We start from the raw sequence: 15,671 nt of genomic DNA on the forward strand, positions 1-15,671 counted from the left end.
CAGCTCCCAAAATTCAGGAACAAGGTGTACCTCAAGGTAGCATTTTAAGTCTCAACGGGGTGTTAAACCAACTCAAGTTGTCGGTTACTGACACACTCTACGTGGATAATCTGCTAATATCTTACCAATCAGTGAATATGAGGTCAGCAGAGAGAATTGCAAGCCGCACTCTGCAAGATCAGCAAGTGGAGACTCATAATAACGGCTTCTCCGCTGACAAGACTGTCGCCATGCACTTTTTGTCAGCGTCGAGACCTACACGATGATCCAGAAATGTTCCCAAACAATAGTCAAATACCTATTATATAAAACTCTAAATTCTTCAGCCTTACATTTGACAAGAAACTCACTTTCAAACATATTTCACAGTTAACAGCTCGTTGAAGTGTCATTTCTTTCATCATGGGGAGCAGACTGTAAATCGTTCCTCCACTTATATAAAGCTCTAGTAAGATCAAAGCTTATTTGACTACGGGTCAGCACCTCGGAGCTACCTGAGTGTGCTCAACCACTACCTCCTATATACAAAGCCTCAGGACCGTTTGTGACGTCACCCACCCGAAGGCCGAGTCTGGTTTATGGTATTGCTAGAAACACCCTTTACAGGAGCGTTAATCTAGTTAATTTTTTCTTCTTTTAGACCATAGTTTCCCAAACTTTTTTTGTGGTGTCCCATCGCCTCCCCCTTCTACAGAATTTTTCCTCTCATCGGCCTCCCCCCAACTCAAGCGAACCCATCGCCCACTTTGTAGACGCCACTGTTTTAGACGTAATATTTTTTACGTAAATCTAAATTTTATATTTCCATAATTTGTGTACACATTAATTTCTTCCAACCTTAATTGGAATTTTTTTTCAATTAGATTTATTCATCTATTAGTAGCCAAAGAGATGCTTCTGCTAAAATTATAAACGGCCTATTTAGTTATAAAAATATGGTATTTCTCGTGATATTCATTAAAGTTTGCAATATACTCATAATAGGTGTTTACGTAGGAGTTTTCTTTTCTGATGTTTGGATTTTTTTACGTATATAAATCTGAATTACGTATTTGTGAACAATCTCATTTCACACTCCTGGAAACCGAAATTTTGGAATAATTCCGTGTAATTAAGTATTCCAATGTCAATTTGGAAAAAAAAACTTTATTATCCTAAGAGAGATGTTATTCCTAAATTTCATATAACATGCTCTTATTCATAATAGTCATTAAAAGTTAGCAATATGCCCATTTCTGCAGCACTGAAATCAAAAATACTTCAGAAAAAATTTATTACAAATACACACTCACACTACAAACATGTTTTTTTTATTGTTTACAAAATAACATGATTTAAATAATGTTCATGTGAATTTACAGTCAAATCCAGTTTTAACGGAAAACGTTATAACAAAAATCTTGTTTTAACAAACACTTCTCTAATCTCCCAGATAAGTTTACATAGGAACAATGAAAAAACCTGGAATTACTTTACAATGGAATTTTGTTTTAACAAAGCGCTTTCTCCAGTCTCTTCAAGTTCATTATAACACTATTCGACTATTATAAAAGTGTCTGTAGTTTTCTTTTATTTCCTTTTACATTACTTGGACATGAATTTCCAATACTTTCAGAATCTATAGGTTCATTTGCATTCAATTTATTTTTGTCCAACTTCGAAGTCTTGGGTGCATCATTCCTCTTTTTACAATAATTTTTCAGAAATATGTTAGTTGATGCAGATATAATTTGTTTAAGAATAAAATTTGAATAGTGACCATTTGTACATGTATCAGGAAAACATTCAATTCCAAATAATGTATTAACCGTTGCTTTGATAACAAAATCATAATGGTTCCTGATTTCAAAAAATTCCTTTTCAAACTCTTTTGAGACCAATTTAGAAACAATTACATAACAGTGCATAACAACTAGCAAAACAGATTGTTTTGGATATTTTAATCCACCCCTATCAAGATTTTTAATTAAATCATACTGTTCATTAAATTCCAGGGAATTATTGAAGGTGAGGTTGAATTTACAATTAGTACACTTCAATTTTTTTAAAGTTGCATGCGCACAATAACCTGCAATATAAGTTAGCGCAGGAAGTGAATTACCGAGATCTGTGAGCTCCTTTTTAGAAACAGTGATCTGTTTTAAAAGCAAATTCTCTGTATCTGGAAGTTTCACAGAATCTGGTTCATTGATTTGAATAATACAATATTCGTCGAGAGGAGCTAAGGAAATTTCTCCTTGCGAGTGAGACTTGACAGTTAGAGGCATCAAAGAACGAATCCTCAATTTCATTTCAGTTTCATACACTTGAACCAAAGACACATTGTATTGACAACCTGCAAGTTTTCGGTATTGACCAAAACGTTCTTCGAGGGAATCGGTTTGGAATTTGCCTGTTAATATGTACTGCAACTTCAATTCATCACAGCAATACTTCACAATTTCTATCATTGCATATGTTGTATGTTGCAAGGCAAGAAAAGTTTCCTTGGTTAGAAAGCCAGATGAACAATTTGCACTTTTCCAATAATCTAACCAATCTAAAAAATCATATAAAAATTTCATTTTCTCATCATCTGGAGATGATGTCAAAGGTTCCTGAAACACGTTCCTTTTACATTTTCCTTTCAGGACTGTGCGAACGTTCATTATATCAAACCACTTACATATTAACGTTATGTAATTGGCTGTATCTTTGTGGTTTGCAATGGCATGAATTTCACCACCGCATTTCAGGCCTTCGGAAATTGTATAGTTAAATATTTTCAACGCCAAGCGAACATTTTGACGTTCAAAATTATTGGGGCAAAGAGCTTTTTCTGTTAGAGAAGGGGCAAACTTCACAATATTGTTTGCTTCAGCTTCATGAAGCTCTTTCAATGCTAAAAATGAAGCTGTTTTCAATAATGGCTGTCCATTGATGCCCATTGGTCGAGCTTTAAAATCTGGGAAATACATACATTTTCCTGTATTCTTTTGGTTAAGCCAATTATTTCGGATACATTTTAATATATGGACAGAATCAATAAGATAAAACAAAGGACGAAGAAAATCTGAAGGGTGTTTATATACAATGCTTAGTTCTGGAGGGCTACAGAAATACGAAACAGCCTTTCGGTTTATAGCATTATTATCTGAAACAACTCCTATGACTAAAAACCCAATAGTTTCAAGACCAACAATTATTTTGCTTAACATATTATATAATACAGCAGCAGATATTGTTTTCACCGGCAGTATGTGTATTACATCTTTATAATTAGACTCAATACTCTGAATCATGAAAGCAAAAGCTGAAGATGCAGCTTTTTCGTTATTATATGCCATTCCTAAAATACTCCCACCTTTATAGTCTAAATATGATTTTATGTGGATTTCATCCATCAATAGTAAAACATGCTTATCTTTACCACCAATCAATGCAAATTTTTCTTTTGCATAAGCCAAAAAATTTTCATCATTCTGTTCAATTTTAGGATTTACATCATACATAGAACATAGCTTTGTCAGGGTAGATGAATGTGGCAAAATAATATAGTTACTGCTGCGTAAGAATTTGTATGCATGTGGAGATATGGAAAATAATAGGCAACATAAAATTAAAAAATTTCCACTGTACCTGTAATGGTTTTTGTGACAAATTATCAATTTCAATTGCTCAGAAATAAATTGAATCATTTCTATATTTACATTCTGCTCAATTAAATATTGTTCGAGTGTTCGAAGCATATCACAGATTGACAGAACAAGTGCTGCAGCATTTTGGCACATTTCATTGTTGGAGTTTTTAACATCGCACAGAAACTTATGTAACATATTCACATCAGTTAGCTTTGTAGGTAATGCACACTGGTCAACGCTGGTCAGTTTGCAATCTTTACGAAAAGCAGTAACCATCAAATTTTCATCCACAACAACTGAGGAAAGTATTATCGGAATTGGTTCTGCTTGGATGTGAATGAAAATTATATTTTCTTCCTTCACAAGAACATCCCAATCCTTAGGAACAGGACAGTTTTTCAAGCAGTCTTTCAGTTCATTTAAAGAACTATAGGAAAATCTTTTATTGTAGAGCTCTTCATCTGCTTTGCTTTTCTCAATCGCAGCAGCGATTTGCTCACTTTCAATTCAAGCTTTTTTATCCAATGGACTTTCCCTGCTGGTAGAAGGTGTGGACAAATACAAGGGACATCCATGGAAAACACGGGGAACTGCACCATCTCTGGGTCGAGGTTGGGGAAGGCTAGCAACAAGGTAATTTCCAGTCTTTTCATCATAATACGACACTTTCCTTTCAATATCCTCTTCGATAAAATGCAGCTCGCAAACCTGAAATGAATTTGGTATTCAAATTTTGGCTTTATCCATACAAACATAATTGAATGAGAAACAAAAAATCCTTCAGAGAACTAGTAACTGTAACAAGTGACATTTAATGCATGTGATAAATTATCTATAGTTATATTATTTAAAAATTAATACTATCATAATGAATATTTTGTTATAGTACAACAAATTTGTATTTTATTAAAAATTTACCATATCTTTAATGTTATTCGAAGAAATCTGACTACCAAGAAATAATTTCTGAAGCAAATTAAGGAAAAATTTAATTTTAACTTTGGAATAAGAATTTGTGAAATATTGTGAATTGTAAAAGCTATAAAAAGTTCTAACAATGTTTTTAAGGATGTATGAAAAGATGAAATATCATGCAACTAACTAATACAAAATTTCAAAGAGGCTCTCTGTCCTCAGGCCTATACCTTTGAATAGAACTTTCTGATATATAAATACCACCAAAAACAGTACTTACTCTGGAACTTGAGGTTGGTTCGAAATCCTTCCGCGGTATGGCTTTGATCCATTTCCTTTTTAGATTCTCTTCTTTTGGAAACCGGAATACTGAAACCTTAGGCCCAGTTTCATAATTGCCCTTGCAGTTGGTAACACAACACTTGAAAGGCATCTTGTTATTCTGCATGAAATGGAAAGATTGAAAAAAAAATTAAATTTCACATTTTAAATTAGAAATTATGAAATGTTGTGAATCTTAAAATGTATGAACAATTTATTTTCATTGCAAGTCATGGCTTACAGCAGAGGTTCTTAACCTGAACTGTTTGAAAGAATTTCCAGAGGCAGGATAGAAGTGTATAAAACTTCAATAGAAATTAAAAGCATAGTAACTATTCATAAAAGTATCACGAATAGGTAATGATGTAGCCATGAAAAATTTAGATATATGCTCGTATATAATATCCCAATTTTTATAATGTAAAAATATTCATAAAACTGATATTTCATTTATTTTTTATTATATATATCATAGATTTTATTTTATATTTTATGTATGTGTATTATTTATTATTGGCCTATATTATTATAGGCCTAAATTAGAAATATTTGATATTCAAGAAATATGGCAATCTATTTTTAGATGAGATCCATTCATAAATACTTTGGGTTCTAAAAAAAAATTATTTTTTAATTTTAATGCATTCTTTTTTTTGAAAGTTTCAAAAAATATTAAGTATTAGAGATATTTGAAGCTTTGTACTGTCACAGGATAGCATATATAATCAAAAATATGTATAGTAAATTTGAAATAAATCTATGGTTAAATGATATTTTTAACGATATTTCTACCAGACTTTACTTTTTCACCACGTTAAAAGGCAGGAAACTCCTCAAATTAGGCCTATTGCAAGTAGTACAGTACTTACAAAAACAAGTAATGTTTTAAACAAGTAACCGTTTTGTTGTCTGAAATTCATTTAAAAATATACAAGCTTAAACGATTAATTTAACGAAAAATGCAAAATATACTTACTCTGGAATTAGAGATCGATTCAAATTTTCTTCATAACCACGCGGTATCCGAAATATCACACAGCATCGCCATAGCTGGTTTCTTCCTGTCGTCGGCCTTCGGATAGTCACGTGACCACGTCAGCTGTGACGTGTGCAGGGGCTTTGTATATAGGAGGTAGTGGCTCAACCCAATCCACCATCTCACACTAACATTGACAATAGCTTTTTGATACCTGCCAGTGACCACTTCTCAATCCTCCTGGAAGTGGTGCATCGCCACTGTCAGGATCATTCGAACAATCAAATAAATTACGTGACATCAAGCCCACTATTGGCCCTTGGCATTCGAGCTGCAGAACTAACAGAAAGGAGGAAGTTCAGATGAATAACATAATAAAGGTGATGAAGCAAAAATAAGTACAAAGCTCAGAGGCCCACTCAAGCCCTATAATAATTCATCAATATAATATGGGTTTTTTTATCCCATTTCCCAGAGCTGGAAATTCTGGCACTCCTAATGTTATCTTCATATCAGAACCTGATCCATGAAAAATACAGTAGACTCTGGACTAATATGGCAAAGGGCAGTGGAAAAAACTGCGGTAAAAACCATTGAAAAAAATTTCTTATTCTACTTGTATATCCTACATGTTAGGAAACTACAGTATTATTCTCAATCAATAATTTCTTTTACACAGGCTTCAAATATTCAATAACTGGCCTCGGTTTGGGTAGAGCAATTGTATTTCTCGCATTCTCATTTACTGGTGTAAATTTTCAAGGCCTGCGGCAATCATCCTCTATCTCTGTGCTTGCAACGTCAGCTTCTTTGGCTCTTTTTCTGGCTTTCAGCAGGTCATCTATTAGAGACAAGACATACTTGTTGACAAGGAAAAGTATTTAAAAGAAATAAGCTGCAACATTCAACATTACACTTGAATATATTGTCCCCCCTTAATGCACAAATAAGCAATGTTCTTGGAAAAAGAATGTAGGAAATGATGTTTGAATGTTTGCTCTACTTATGTATGGTGGACTCGCCTTTGGACTATCACTCTATGGAAGTTATTTTCCTAAAATGTTTCATGTATTTCAATAGGGGGACACATTTGCAGCTCAGGCAAAATGTATAGAGCAAAATAAGGTATCCAACCAGCTGATACAAATGTGGAAATTTTCTTTTTTTTTTGCTTCTGGTATGAGGGGGAACTATATATACCACACAGGGCTGGACGAATCTTTAAAAAAATCTAAGTGGCAGAACAATTTTTTTTTACTGAAAAAAGGTTCAAAATAATGCTTCTCTTGGCTTTTTCAGGGCCTAGTGACCCTCTTTCATGTTCGCAGATATGCTGCTATAAATTAAAAACATTTTGGACTGCTCTCAGCCTGCAATTTAGTGACTCCATAAAGAATTTTTTAGTCCTCATGGTGACCTAAGATCTTTCCAGCCCTGACAACACAAAATGTATAACAACAAGGCCCCAACACTATTTCACTGGACCAAATTTATGACTGTTGATGCTGGAAGATCCATACAAAGGTTTACTGACATTGACTCTCAAAATTTAAGACTACAAAATATGTAAATTTCACAAGAGTTTTAAAAACCTTTTTAAAGCAAGAACCTAAAGTTTGCAAGCCTCTAAGTTGGTTAAGAAGAAATTTATCCCCAACAAAATTGAACTTGATCTTCATTCTTTAATCCCAATGTTACATGAAGTGAAATGGCTACCTGTTTCATAGAGGATTCTGTTCAGTTGTATGATTTTCCGATTTTCACCTGGCTCCTCACCAGAAATCAGAGCTTTATTGTAATTTTTCACATTTTTAGATGGCCAGAAACATCTGGTCTTCCGGACTGTTAACCAATTGCTGCTAACAATAACTGGACCATTCCCAGAATCGATTGCCTCTGTAATGCAAAACATTTTTCAACTGACAAGCAATCAAAGGTAAATACTCATTGCCATAAAAATTTGCGCACCAAGAAATAATTGTGGGATTGAAACGAAAGTTGGCCTGAAGGTACATGTCGGGCAGATATGCAAATGATTAGAAATGCAGCGTGATTGCGCATTGCGTAATGCCACTAGAGGGCATTGAACTTTGTTCTCCTTGGAGTATAAAACAGGTAAGCAGAGCTTGCTGGAGTGTATTTAATCGTTTGCAAAGGAAATGTTGAGGTAGACATGCCGTTACGCCGCCGTTGAAGACCATATGAGCAGTTGCCAGAGTTCGATAGGGGAAGAAGAATCATCGGGATGATGGAAGCTGGGTGGTCAGCTTGGCGAGTAGCTCGTCAACTAGGCCGTTCTGATTTTACTGTGAGCAGGTGTTGGGACCAGTGGACAGAAGAGACGTCATTTACACTGCGACCAGGTTCAGGACGCCCTCGACAGACCAGTCGTCGAGAAGACCGTCACATCATCCGAAACGCACGCGTAGAGCCAACTGCCTCGTTGGCCGCTATCCAGACACAGGCAGCAGCTTCACTACGGGCCCCTGTGTCTTCCCGAACCATCGCAAGGCGCCTGGCTGAAGGACATCTGGTATCGCAGCGCCCATTACGTGAGCTGCCAATGACACCCACCCACCAACGCCTCCGTTTGGAGTGGTGTTGAGCACGACGGAATTGGACTGCAACGGAATGGAACCAGGCCGTCTTCAGCGACGATTCAACTTGAGCAGTGATGACAATCGTGTTCGTGTGTGGAGGCCCCGTGGTGAACGCTTCAATCCTGCCTTCGCTTTACAGCGACACACCGCTCCCACAGCTGGTGTCATGGTATGGGGTGCCATTGCTTACGATACACGGCCACCCCTAATATTGATCCATGGCACAATGACAGCCCAGCGGTACGTCCATAACATCCTTCAGCCACATGTGTTGCCACTCATGGCAGGGCTCCCAGGAGCCATTTTTCGACAAGACAATGCTAGGCTACACACAGCAAGGATGTCACAAGACTGCCTCCGCCACATTACCACCCTTCCCTGGCCTGCTCTATCCCCAGATTTGTCACCAATTGAGCATATCTGGGATCATTTGGGACGGCAAGTTGGACACGCTACGAGGTTGGTCGAACTAGAGATGCATTTACAGCAACTGTGGAACGAGATGTCTCAGGACATCATACGGAACTTGTATCGCATCGTGCATTCGCGCTAGAGGGGGTCCAACAGAGTACTAAAACTTCTGTTCATCTGTACTTTTTTCTGCAATAAATGATCCTTTTTCTTGGATTTTCTAATCACTTACTTATATCAACGTAGTACTTACATGTGTAAAATTTCGTTTCATTTTGACGACTTCTTCTGGGTGCGTAAATTTTTATGGCAATGAGTGTACATAAATAACTTTGCAAAAAAAAAAAAAAAATTGACAGAATTGTAACAAAAAAGTAGGACATGCATGAGATTAACTGATAGAAATTGACTGTTGACTCATGAAATAAAAATTTGAAAAGAACCTCACCTCTCGAACCCCTTGAAAACAACCTGGTCCTTGTGCCTACGCTCAAAATCTTCACTTTTTCAAGGCACGCAACTAAAAGGCTATCCCTAGCATAAATTGAATAAAAAGAAAAAAACAATTCATTGATATAAATGACGTTGTAGGATTACGAAAAGGTTGAGAACATATGCATAAGACAAAAATTTCAACATCATATAGAAGAAAGACTATCATCAACATTCACTGCACACTCCTATGAGAGAGAAAGCTTACATTCTTTTGCAGTTGAAGATTTTCCAATGGGCACAAAATTTGTGATGTTTATGACTTAAATTCATTTACGCCATTTCATGACCCATCATATTTGATGCCAAGTGACTACTTGGGTAGCAGCTAAATAAATAGAAAAAGCACTGACCATGTTCCAGGCTGTTTGCTGGAAAACACAGCTAATCCAAGATCCGACGGAATGAGCGTCGCCATATTTTCCATAAATACTGGGTTCATCTCTTAACAAGAACGTTTCACGAAAGGCTAAAAACATCCTGAGAAGTTTTTTTTTAACGATTACAGAATGTCGATCAAGAGCTTTGACAAACTTTTTGAACAAGTTAGTCTGTATATCACATTTCAAGACACATATTCCATAAAGCCATACCACCAGAAGAACGGCTCCCTGTTAAGACAGAAGAAAAACATTTTTTAAAACTATCCTTTGTTCTTATTCAATATAGAGTCAAAGTAGTTGAATAATGTCAATTGATGGCTCTTAGAGTGGTCAATGTATTTTAGGCATCCTATCTTTATTTTCTTTTTCCTGAAAGGTGGGAGATGATAAACATTGTCATCATCTCTGCAAATCTGATGGGAAATGAATGGGAAACGAATACATATTATATATATTATTGTCCATGTTTCACACTCATATTTTTTGCCGCATATTCATTGTAACTTTAAAATGATGTACATAGGATCCCACTTAAACCATTTTTCAGGAAAGCATCATGAAAATAAGTTGAGAGTGAGAAAACGCTTTAAACGGGAAATCTCAATTAGTATTAGTAAGAAGGGATCACAAATATAAGTCGTACGGAGCAGGACAATGTATCAAGTGTGAACATTATAAGCGGGTCTACTGTATTGTGAGTTTAACCCAGACCTTTTACAGATTTCACGAAATATAAAATTACAACTTCTGCGAACGATTGAACAAATGTTGAAATAGAAAAATACTAATTTATTTGTTTGAATTATCTGTAAAAATGTCGTTACTGGCAAAGCAGCGAGCAACTGTCGCTGGATTAGCAGCATGGAAGGAGCCTGGGTCGGGCTTTGGAATTTCACGTCCCAGTGCAAAAATAGTTTTGCACCTCTCTAAACAAAAATGTAGTTACTCTTCAAAAAATTTTTAACAACCGGCTGTCGCGAAGATGAATTGTTAATTGTCACTCTTCGAGTTGCGAACATAAATCTTGAAGAGGTGAAAATTTTTTTTCAGGAACGTGTTAATAGTTGGGATCGTAATCAAAGAGCTCAGAAGTTTAGGCACTAACGGCCATATTCACCATCAGCGTTAATCGGTAGGTAGTTGTTAAAATGACGGTTATCTGAAAAACAGTATTTTCCGTACCTTTAACCGGCGAGTTGCCACTCCTTTTCCCCTTGCTTTTAAGCGGTTAGCATTACAGACACTGGTAAACGCATGTGCGCTAGTATTTACTTCTTGAATCATGGCTTCCTATCGTAGATATTTGCGGTATCTTCAAGCTCTGGAGGAAATTGAAAATGTGGAAAGATCACAGATCATTTACAGCGATAGGTGCTCGGACTTGGACATGTTATCTAACCATATATGTCCTAAAGCAGAACATTCTGCTATAGGGCTTATATGGAAGATTTGTTCACTGAAAAGTTGTGGTGCTAACCAGGGTTGGCAATATCACAACACTTTGTTTTATTATTAGCCTTAATATATGAATCAAAATTGTATATTGATGAGCTTTTTTTCTTCTCCAGTGGCTTTATTATTTTGTTGAATTTTTTTTAACTGAAAAACAGTGAAAAGGTTATGCAGTGGATTTCACTTTGGTATATCCAAAAAACTGTAATAAAAAATGTGAGAAAACATTTTGAAAGGGAGATTTTGAGCAGAATTAGGTTTGAGTTGGAACTACAAAAGTTAAGCGTAGTAAAGTGGGATTGACTGTACCACTTTTTTTTTTAGTTGTATTTAATTCAACTTTTAGGATAAGCTTGGTAAGCTACTCGTAGTTTTCATTGCTGATTGATGGGCTCTATTTGCAGTTGATGTTCGATATTTTTTTGCTACACAAGCATTCACTTATGTTTCTTCACAAAGTACACACTTGCAAATTATAGGTAATCACCTCATTTGTGTGTTCATTCATCGTAAATACTATGGAGACATTCATTGGCCTATGGCGGGGGGTGCCCAAGCTGAGATTATAGTGTTATTTTTCAGGATAAAAACTTAAAAAAACCCTTGAGAAAATTCTGCGGACGCCTATGGAGACATACGAAAGTTTTTAAACTTAAATATGTTTATTATGTGAAGAAAAAGGAAAATTAAAAATGGAATGAAAAATAAAAAAAAAAGAATAAGAAAGTAAATTTTATATGTACAAATTAATATATTAAATTTCCATCTTCTGAAACGCCTCAAAATTGGCTGATTGCATTTCTAAAATTTTCCTCTTAAATTCATGCAGTTCAACATGTGAATTCATTTCTTTTCTTCTCAACTGCATAATTATTTTGTGGTGTTCTACACTGCTGGCCACCCAAATTGCAACACCAAGAAAGACAAGAGATATCGCAACAATATTTATTTTGTAGATAACATGTTGACCAAGCATCAAATGATTAACTTTATAGACTTCTGTGAAGTGTGGTTCCTGCCAAAATCAGTAGCCAGAGTAGCCGCCATTGTTGGAGATCACCGCTGCCACACGCCTCGGCATTGATTCAAAGAGACTTTGGATGTGTTCTTGGGGTACAGCAGACCAAGCAGCTTCCACGCGTTGCCAAAGTTGATCTGGTGTGGCAGCTGGGGATGTAATCTGGGTCAATCGTTGAGCAACCATGGACCACATGTTTTCTATCGGCGAAAGATCCGGAGAGCGAGCTGGCCAGGGAAGCAATTCAATCTGGCGATTGACGAAGAACCTTTGGACAATGCGTGCCACGTGTGGTCGCGCATTATCCTGTTGAAATATGGCTGTGGGCAAGCCCTGAAGGTAAGGAAGAACAACTGGCTCCAACACCTCGGAGATGTAGCGCTGGCTTTTTAAAGTACCGGCAATGCGTACTAGAGGAGTGCGAGAGTGATATCCAATGCCGCCCCATACCATAATACCCGGTGCAGGACCAGTGTGGCGGTGCATAACGCAGCTGTTCAGCATCCTGTCTCCACGGCGTCTCCAGACTCGAATTCGACCATCGTGGTGTTGCAGACAGAAGCGTGACTCGTCAGTAAAGACAATTTCATTCCATTGTGCCATCCACATCCTTCTTTCATCGCACCATTGGCGGCAGAGACGTCTGTGGTTCTGCGTCAAGGGTAGACGAAGCAATGGACGTCTTGCGGACAGACCACTCTGCTGTAAACGGCGTCGAATGGTACGCGCAGACACTGGATGATGCGGTACAGACTGAATGTGCTGTGCTATGGTTCGTGATGTGGCTGAGCGATCCGTCACTGCCATACGCACAATACGCCTGTCATCACGTGAAGTGGTGCACTGAGGTGGATGCGATCGAGCACGTCGGTCCGTCGTACCCTCCTGCATCCAACGATCACATATCCACATTACAGTTGTTTGGTTTCGTCCAACACGACTACCGATTTCCCTGAAAGGTAATCCACAATCTCGGTAGGCCACTATCCTTCCTCTGTCGAACTCGGATACTTGATCAAAAGATGATCGCTGTTTTCTACGAGGCATAATTGATCGTTTTTTTGAAAAAACCACAAGAAAAACACAATTGCCGTACTTTAAATCGTCGAAATCACCAAGCCTTAAATAGCGCTTTGAAGTGGCGCCACAGGCGCGCGTGATGTGCGTCTGCGCTGAAATTCTATTCATTTGCATATCTCACCTTCGCTAATGCATGTTGTAAATTTCATATTATTTGCATGCTTCCTTCAGGGTGTTGCATTTACGGTGGCCAGCAGTGTATTTGCTGTTTTTTGTTTTTTTTTTATATCGCTTCCGATACTTTTTGGTTGACACAGCAGATGCTGGAACAGCTCTCTGCTTCTTCACTGGGGGCCATTTTACTACTCTTTGCGTGGAGGTGACTCTTCCACCTAAAAAAGCGCTCGCCGCCTTTGCAGGTGGCTCTGCTGCTGATGGCCGCACAATACTTTTCTTGTGGAGTTGAGAGGATATTCCCTCTCCGGGGTCATACTCCAGAAAAGATTTATGTTCTTTTTTGGAAGGTGGTGTCGAGGCTTGTGATGACACGCCTGCCTCGAAAGACTGCCCTTCCCTAGGATTGTAACTATCCTGCAATGACACATGTCTGATGTATTCATTAAACTAATAAAGGTTATGTTGATAAATTGCTACTTATAAATCAGTGCCCTCATGCCAGAAGCATGAATGATACTTTCCTCATTGGGAATAAAACCAAACGGGAGAAATACAATTTGAATGTTAACTCTACCCATGTATAAGGTTATTTGCCTGAAATGTTATACGACACAGGTTTCAATAGTGTGGTATATTTGGATTTGGAAACAAAGAATAACGACAAAAATATGGACAATGAGACAGACTCAAGACGTGCCGCATCCGTTTTTCAACTGAACATCTTTACTCCAGCAAACGTAAACAAAACATTGTGTTGCCACACACTTGGAACTAAATGATAGTAGATAAAAATGATGAACTACATAATCGATATATCATAATAGAGATATATCATTCCTCCCCCTTTATAAATTGAGCTTATCTGGAGGTTTTATACTTCGGGTTCGTCGCAAAGCTAATGGTGTGTCTGGGGACTTCAACACAAGATCATGTCCTTTAACAGGAGTGGGTTGTGTTGAACTTTCCACCTCTGGTGATGGAACATCAGTGTCTTGAAGTGATGGTGCTTGCACTGGTTCAGGAGTTCCCTCATGTGATGGTATTATCGTTGAAATTAACGCTATGCTTGGTCCAACTGGACGAATCTGGTCACTGTCTTCTCCATAGCTGATTTTGTACCGATATAGTATAATGTAGTTCGTCTCTTGAAACAATAGCACCAAAAACCCACTTTTTATATGGAGATCTGTAGTCTCTTACAGCCACTTTTTGTCCCACCTCGTAAACATGATCAAGAAATGTAACTCTCTTTCTGGTCTTTGTTTCTACTTCTCTGACTATGCCAGGCCGTGATAAGTTCAATCTTGTGTGCAATTCCCTTTTCAAAATAAGGATGCTGGACTATATCCAGTAGAAACCTGAGGTGCTCTTCTATACGCTAGAAGAAAGATATTGAGAACATTCTGCTCGGGTAGGTTTTTACTTTTGAGACATCGTAATGCTTGCTTCAAGGTGAAAACATGTCATTTCGCCTGTCCATTTGAAGCTGCATGGGTGAAGTGAGGAGTATTTCACATAACTTCAAAAACTGTTGCATCTCTTCCCCTACAAACGTACTTTGATTGTCAGAGACTGGTACCTGGCATTCCATAATGTGCAAACAGAGTCCAGAATACTGATCAATTATCGGTTACGTGTGCGCATCCCCTCATAGGGCTCCATGGTGGGCATGGTCGGTAGGGGCCAAACAAATTATTTCTAAAATGGGGAAAAATTCAAATGCACCAAAAGGAGGAAGTTCTGCTTGCCCGGTTGCGCATAGGACACAGTCGCCTCACACAATCATATTTGTTATTGCGAGAGAGTCAACCAGAGTGCCCTCATTGTCAAAGTCCATTGAACATTGTTCATGCTTTTACTTGTTCACATCATCGTCATCATTTTACGACCGCTTTTGGTCAGAGTCATCATGACATTTTAAATGACAATAGCGATGCATCTCGCATTTTTAAATTCATCAAAGCCATTGGTTTTTATAACAAATTATAGTTTTACAATTCATGTCATTGTTTTACGTTTGTTTTCCTTTTTATATGTTTTAGTTTTTTGACACGACAAAAGGGCATTTTTCTTATTTTTGTGTCATGTTCTGGCGCAGTTTGGCCAAATTGGTCCTTGCGCCAAAAAAAATTCAAAATCCAATCCAATCCGAGGCACACTAAACCAGGTTTCGGCGAAGAGTCTATCCCGAAGAGAAGGCTAATACTCCAACTCTCTTCGTCCCACGGCTGCCAGGAATAAGAGCCCCTAGGTCGTAGATTCACCAGAACATAATGACGTACTCTG

The 15,671-nt window shown here is 37.5% G+C and overlaps 1 protein-coding gene across 2 annotated transcripts in view; it reads right to left on the reverse strand.

Moving 5' to 3' along the window:
• Positions 1 to 1,288: 1,288 nt before the first annotated feature.
• Positions 1,289 to 15,671, reverse strand: part of LOC149067981 (THAP domain-containing protein 1-like) — a 69,457-nt gene continuing 55,074 nt past the window's right edge. Inside the window, exons 7-10 of one of the 2 annotated variants that reach the window (XM_089252299.1) lie at positions 9,292 to 9,377; positions 5,833 to 6,673; positions 4,816 to 4,977; positions 1,289 to 4,328 (exon numbers count right to left, since the gene is read on the reverse strand). In XM_089252299.1, coding sequence (XP_089108425.1) covers positions 4,128 to 4,328; positions 4,816 to 4,968 — 354 coding nt within the window. In that variant the 5' untranslated portion in view covers positions 4,969 to 4,977; positions 5,833 to 6,673; positions 9,292 to 9,377 and the 3' untranslated portion in view covers positions 1,289 to 4,127. The other variant, XM_089252300.1, reaches the window with a different exon arrangement.

The sequence above is a fragment of the Pholcus phalangioides genome, unplaced genomic scaffold (assembly GCF_987345545.1).
Source record: "Pholcus phalangioides strain wild (caught in Gottingen) unplaced genomic scaffold, Ppha-v1.0 ptg000028l_1, whole genome shotgun sequence".
Taxonomy (NCBI): Eukaryota; Metazoa; Arthropoda; class Arachnida; order Araneae; family Pholcidae; genus Pholcus; species Pholcus phalangioides.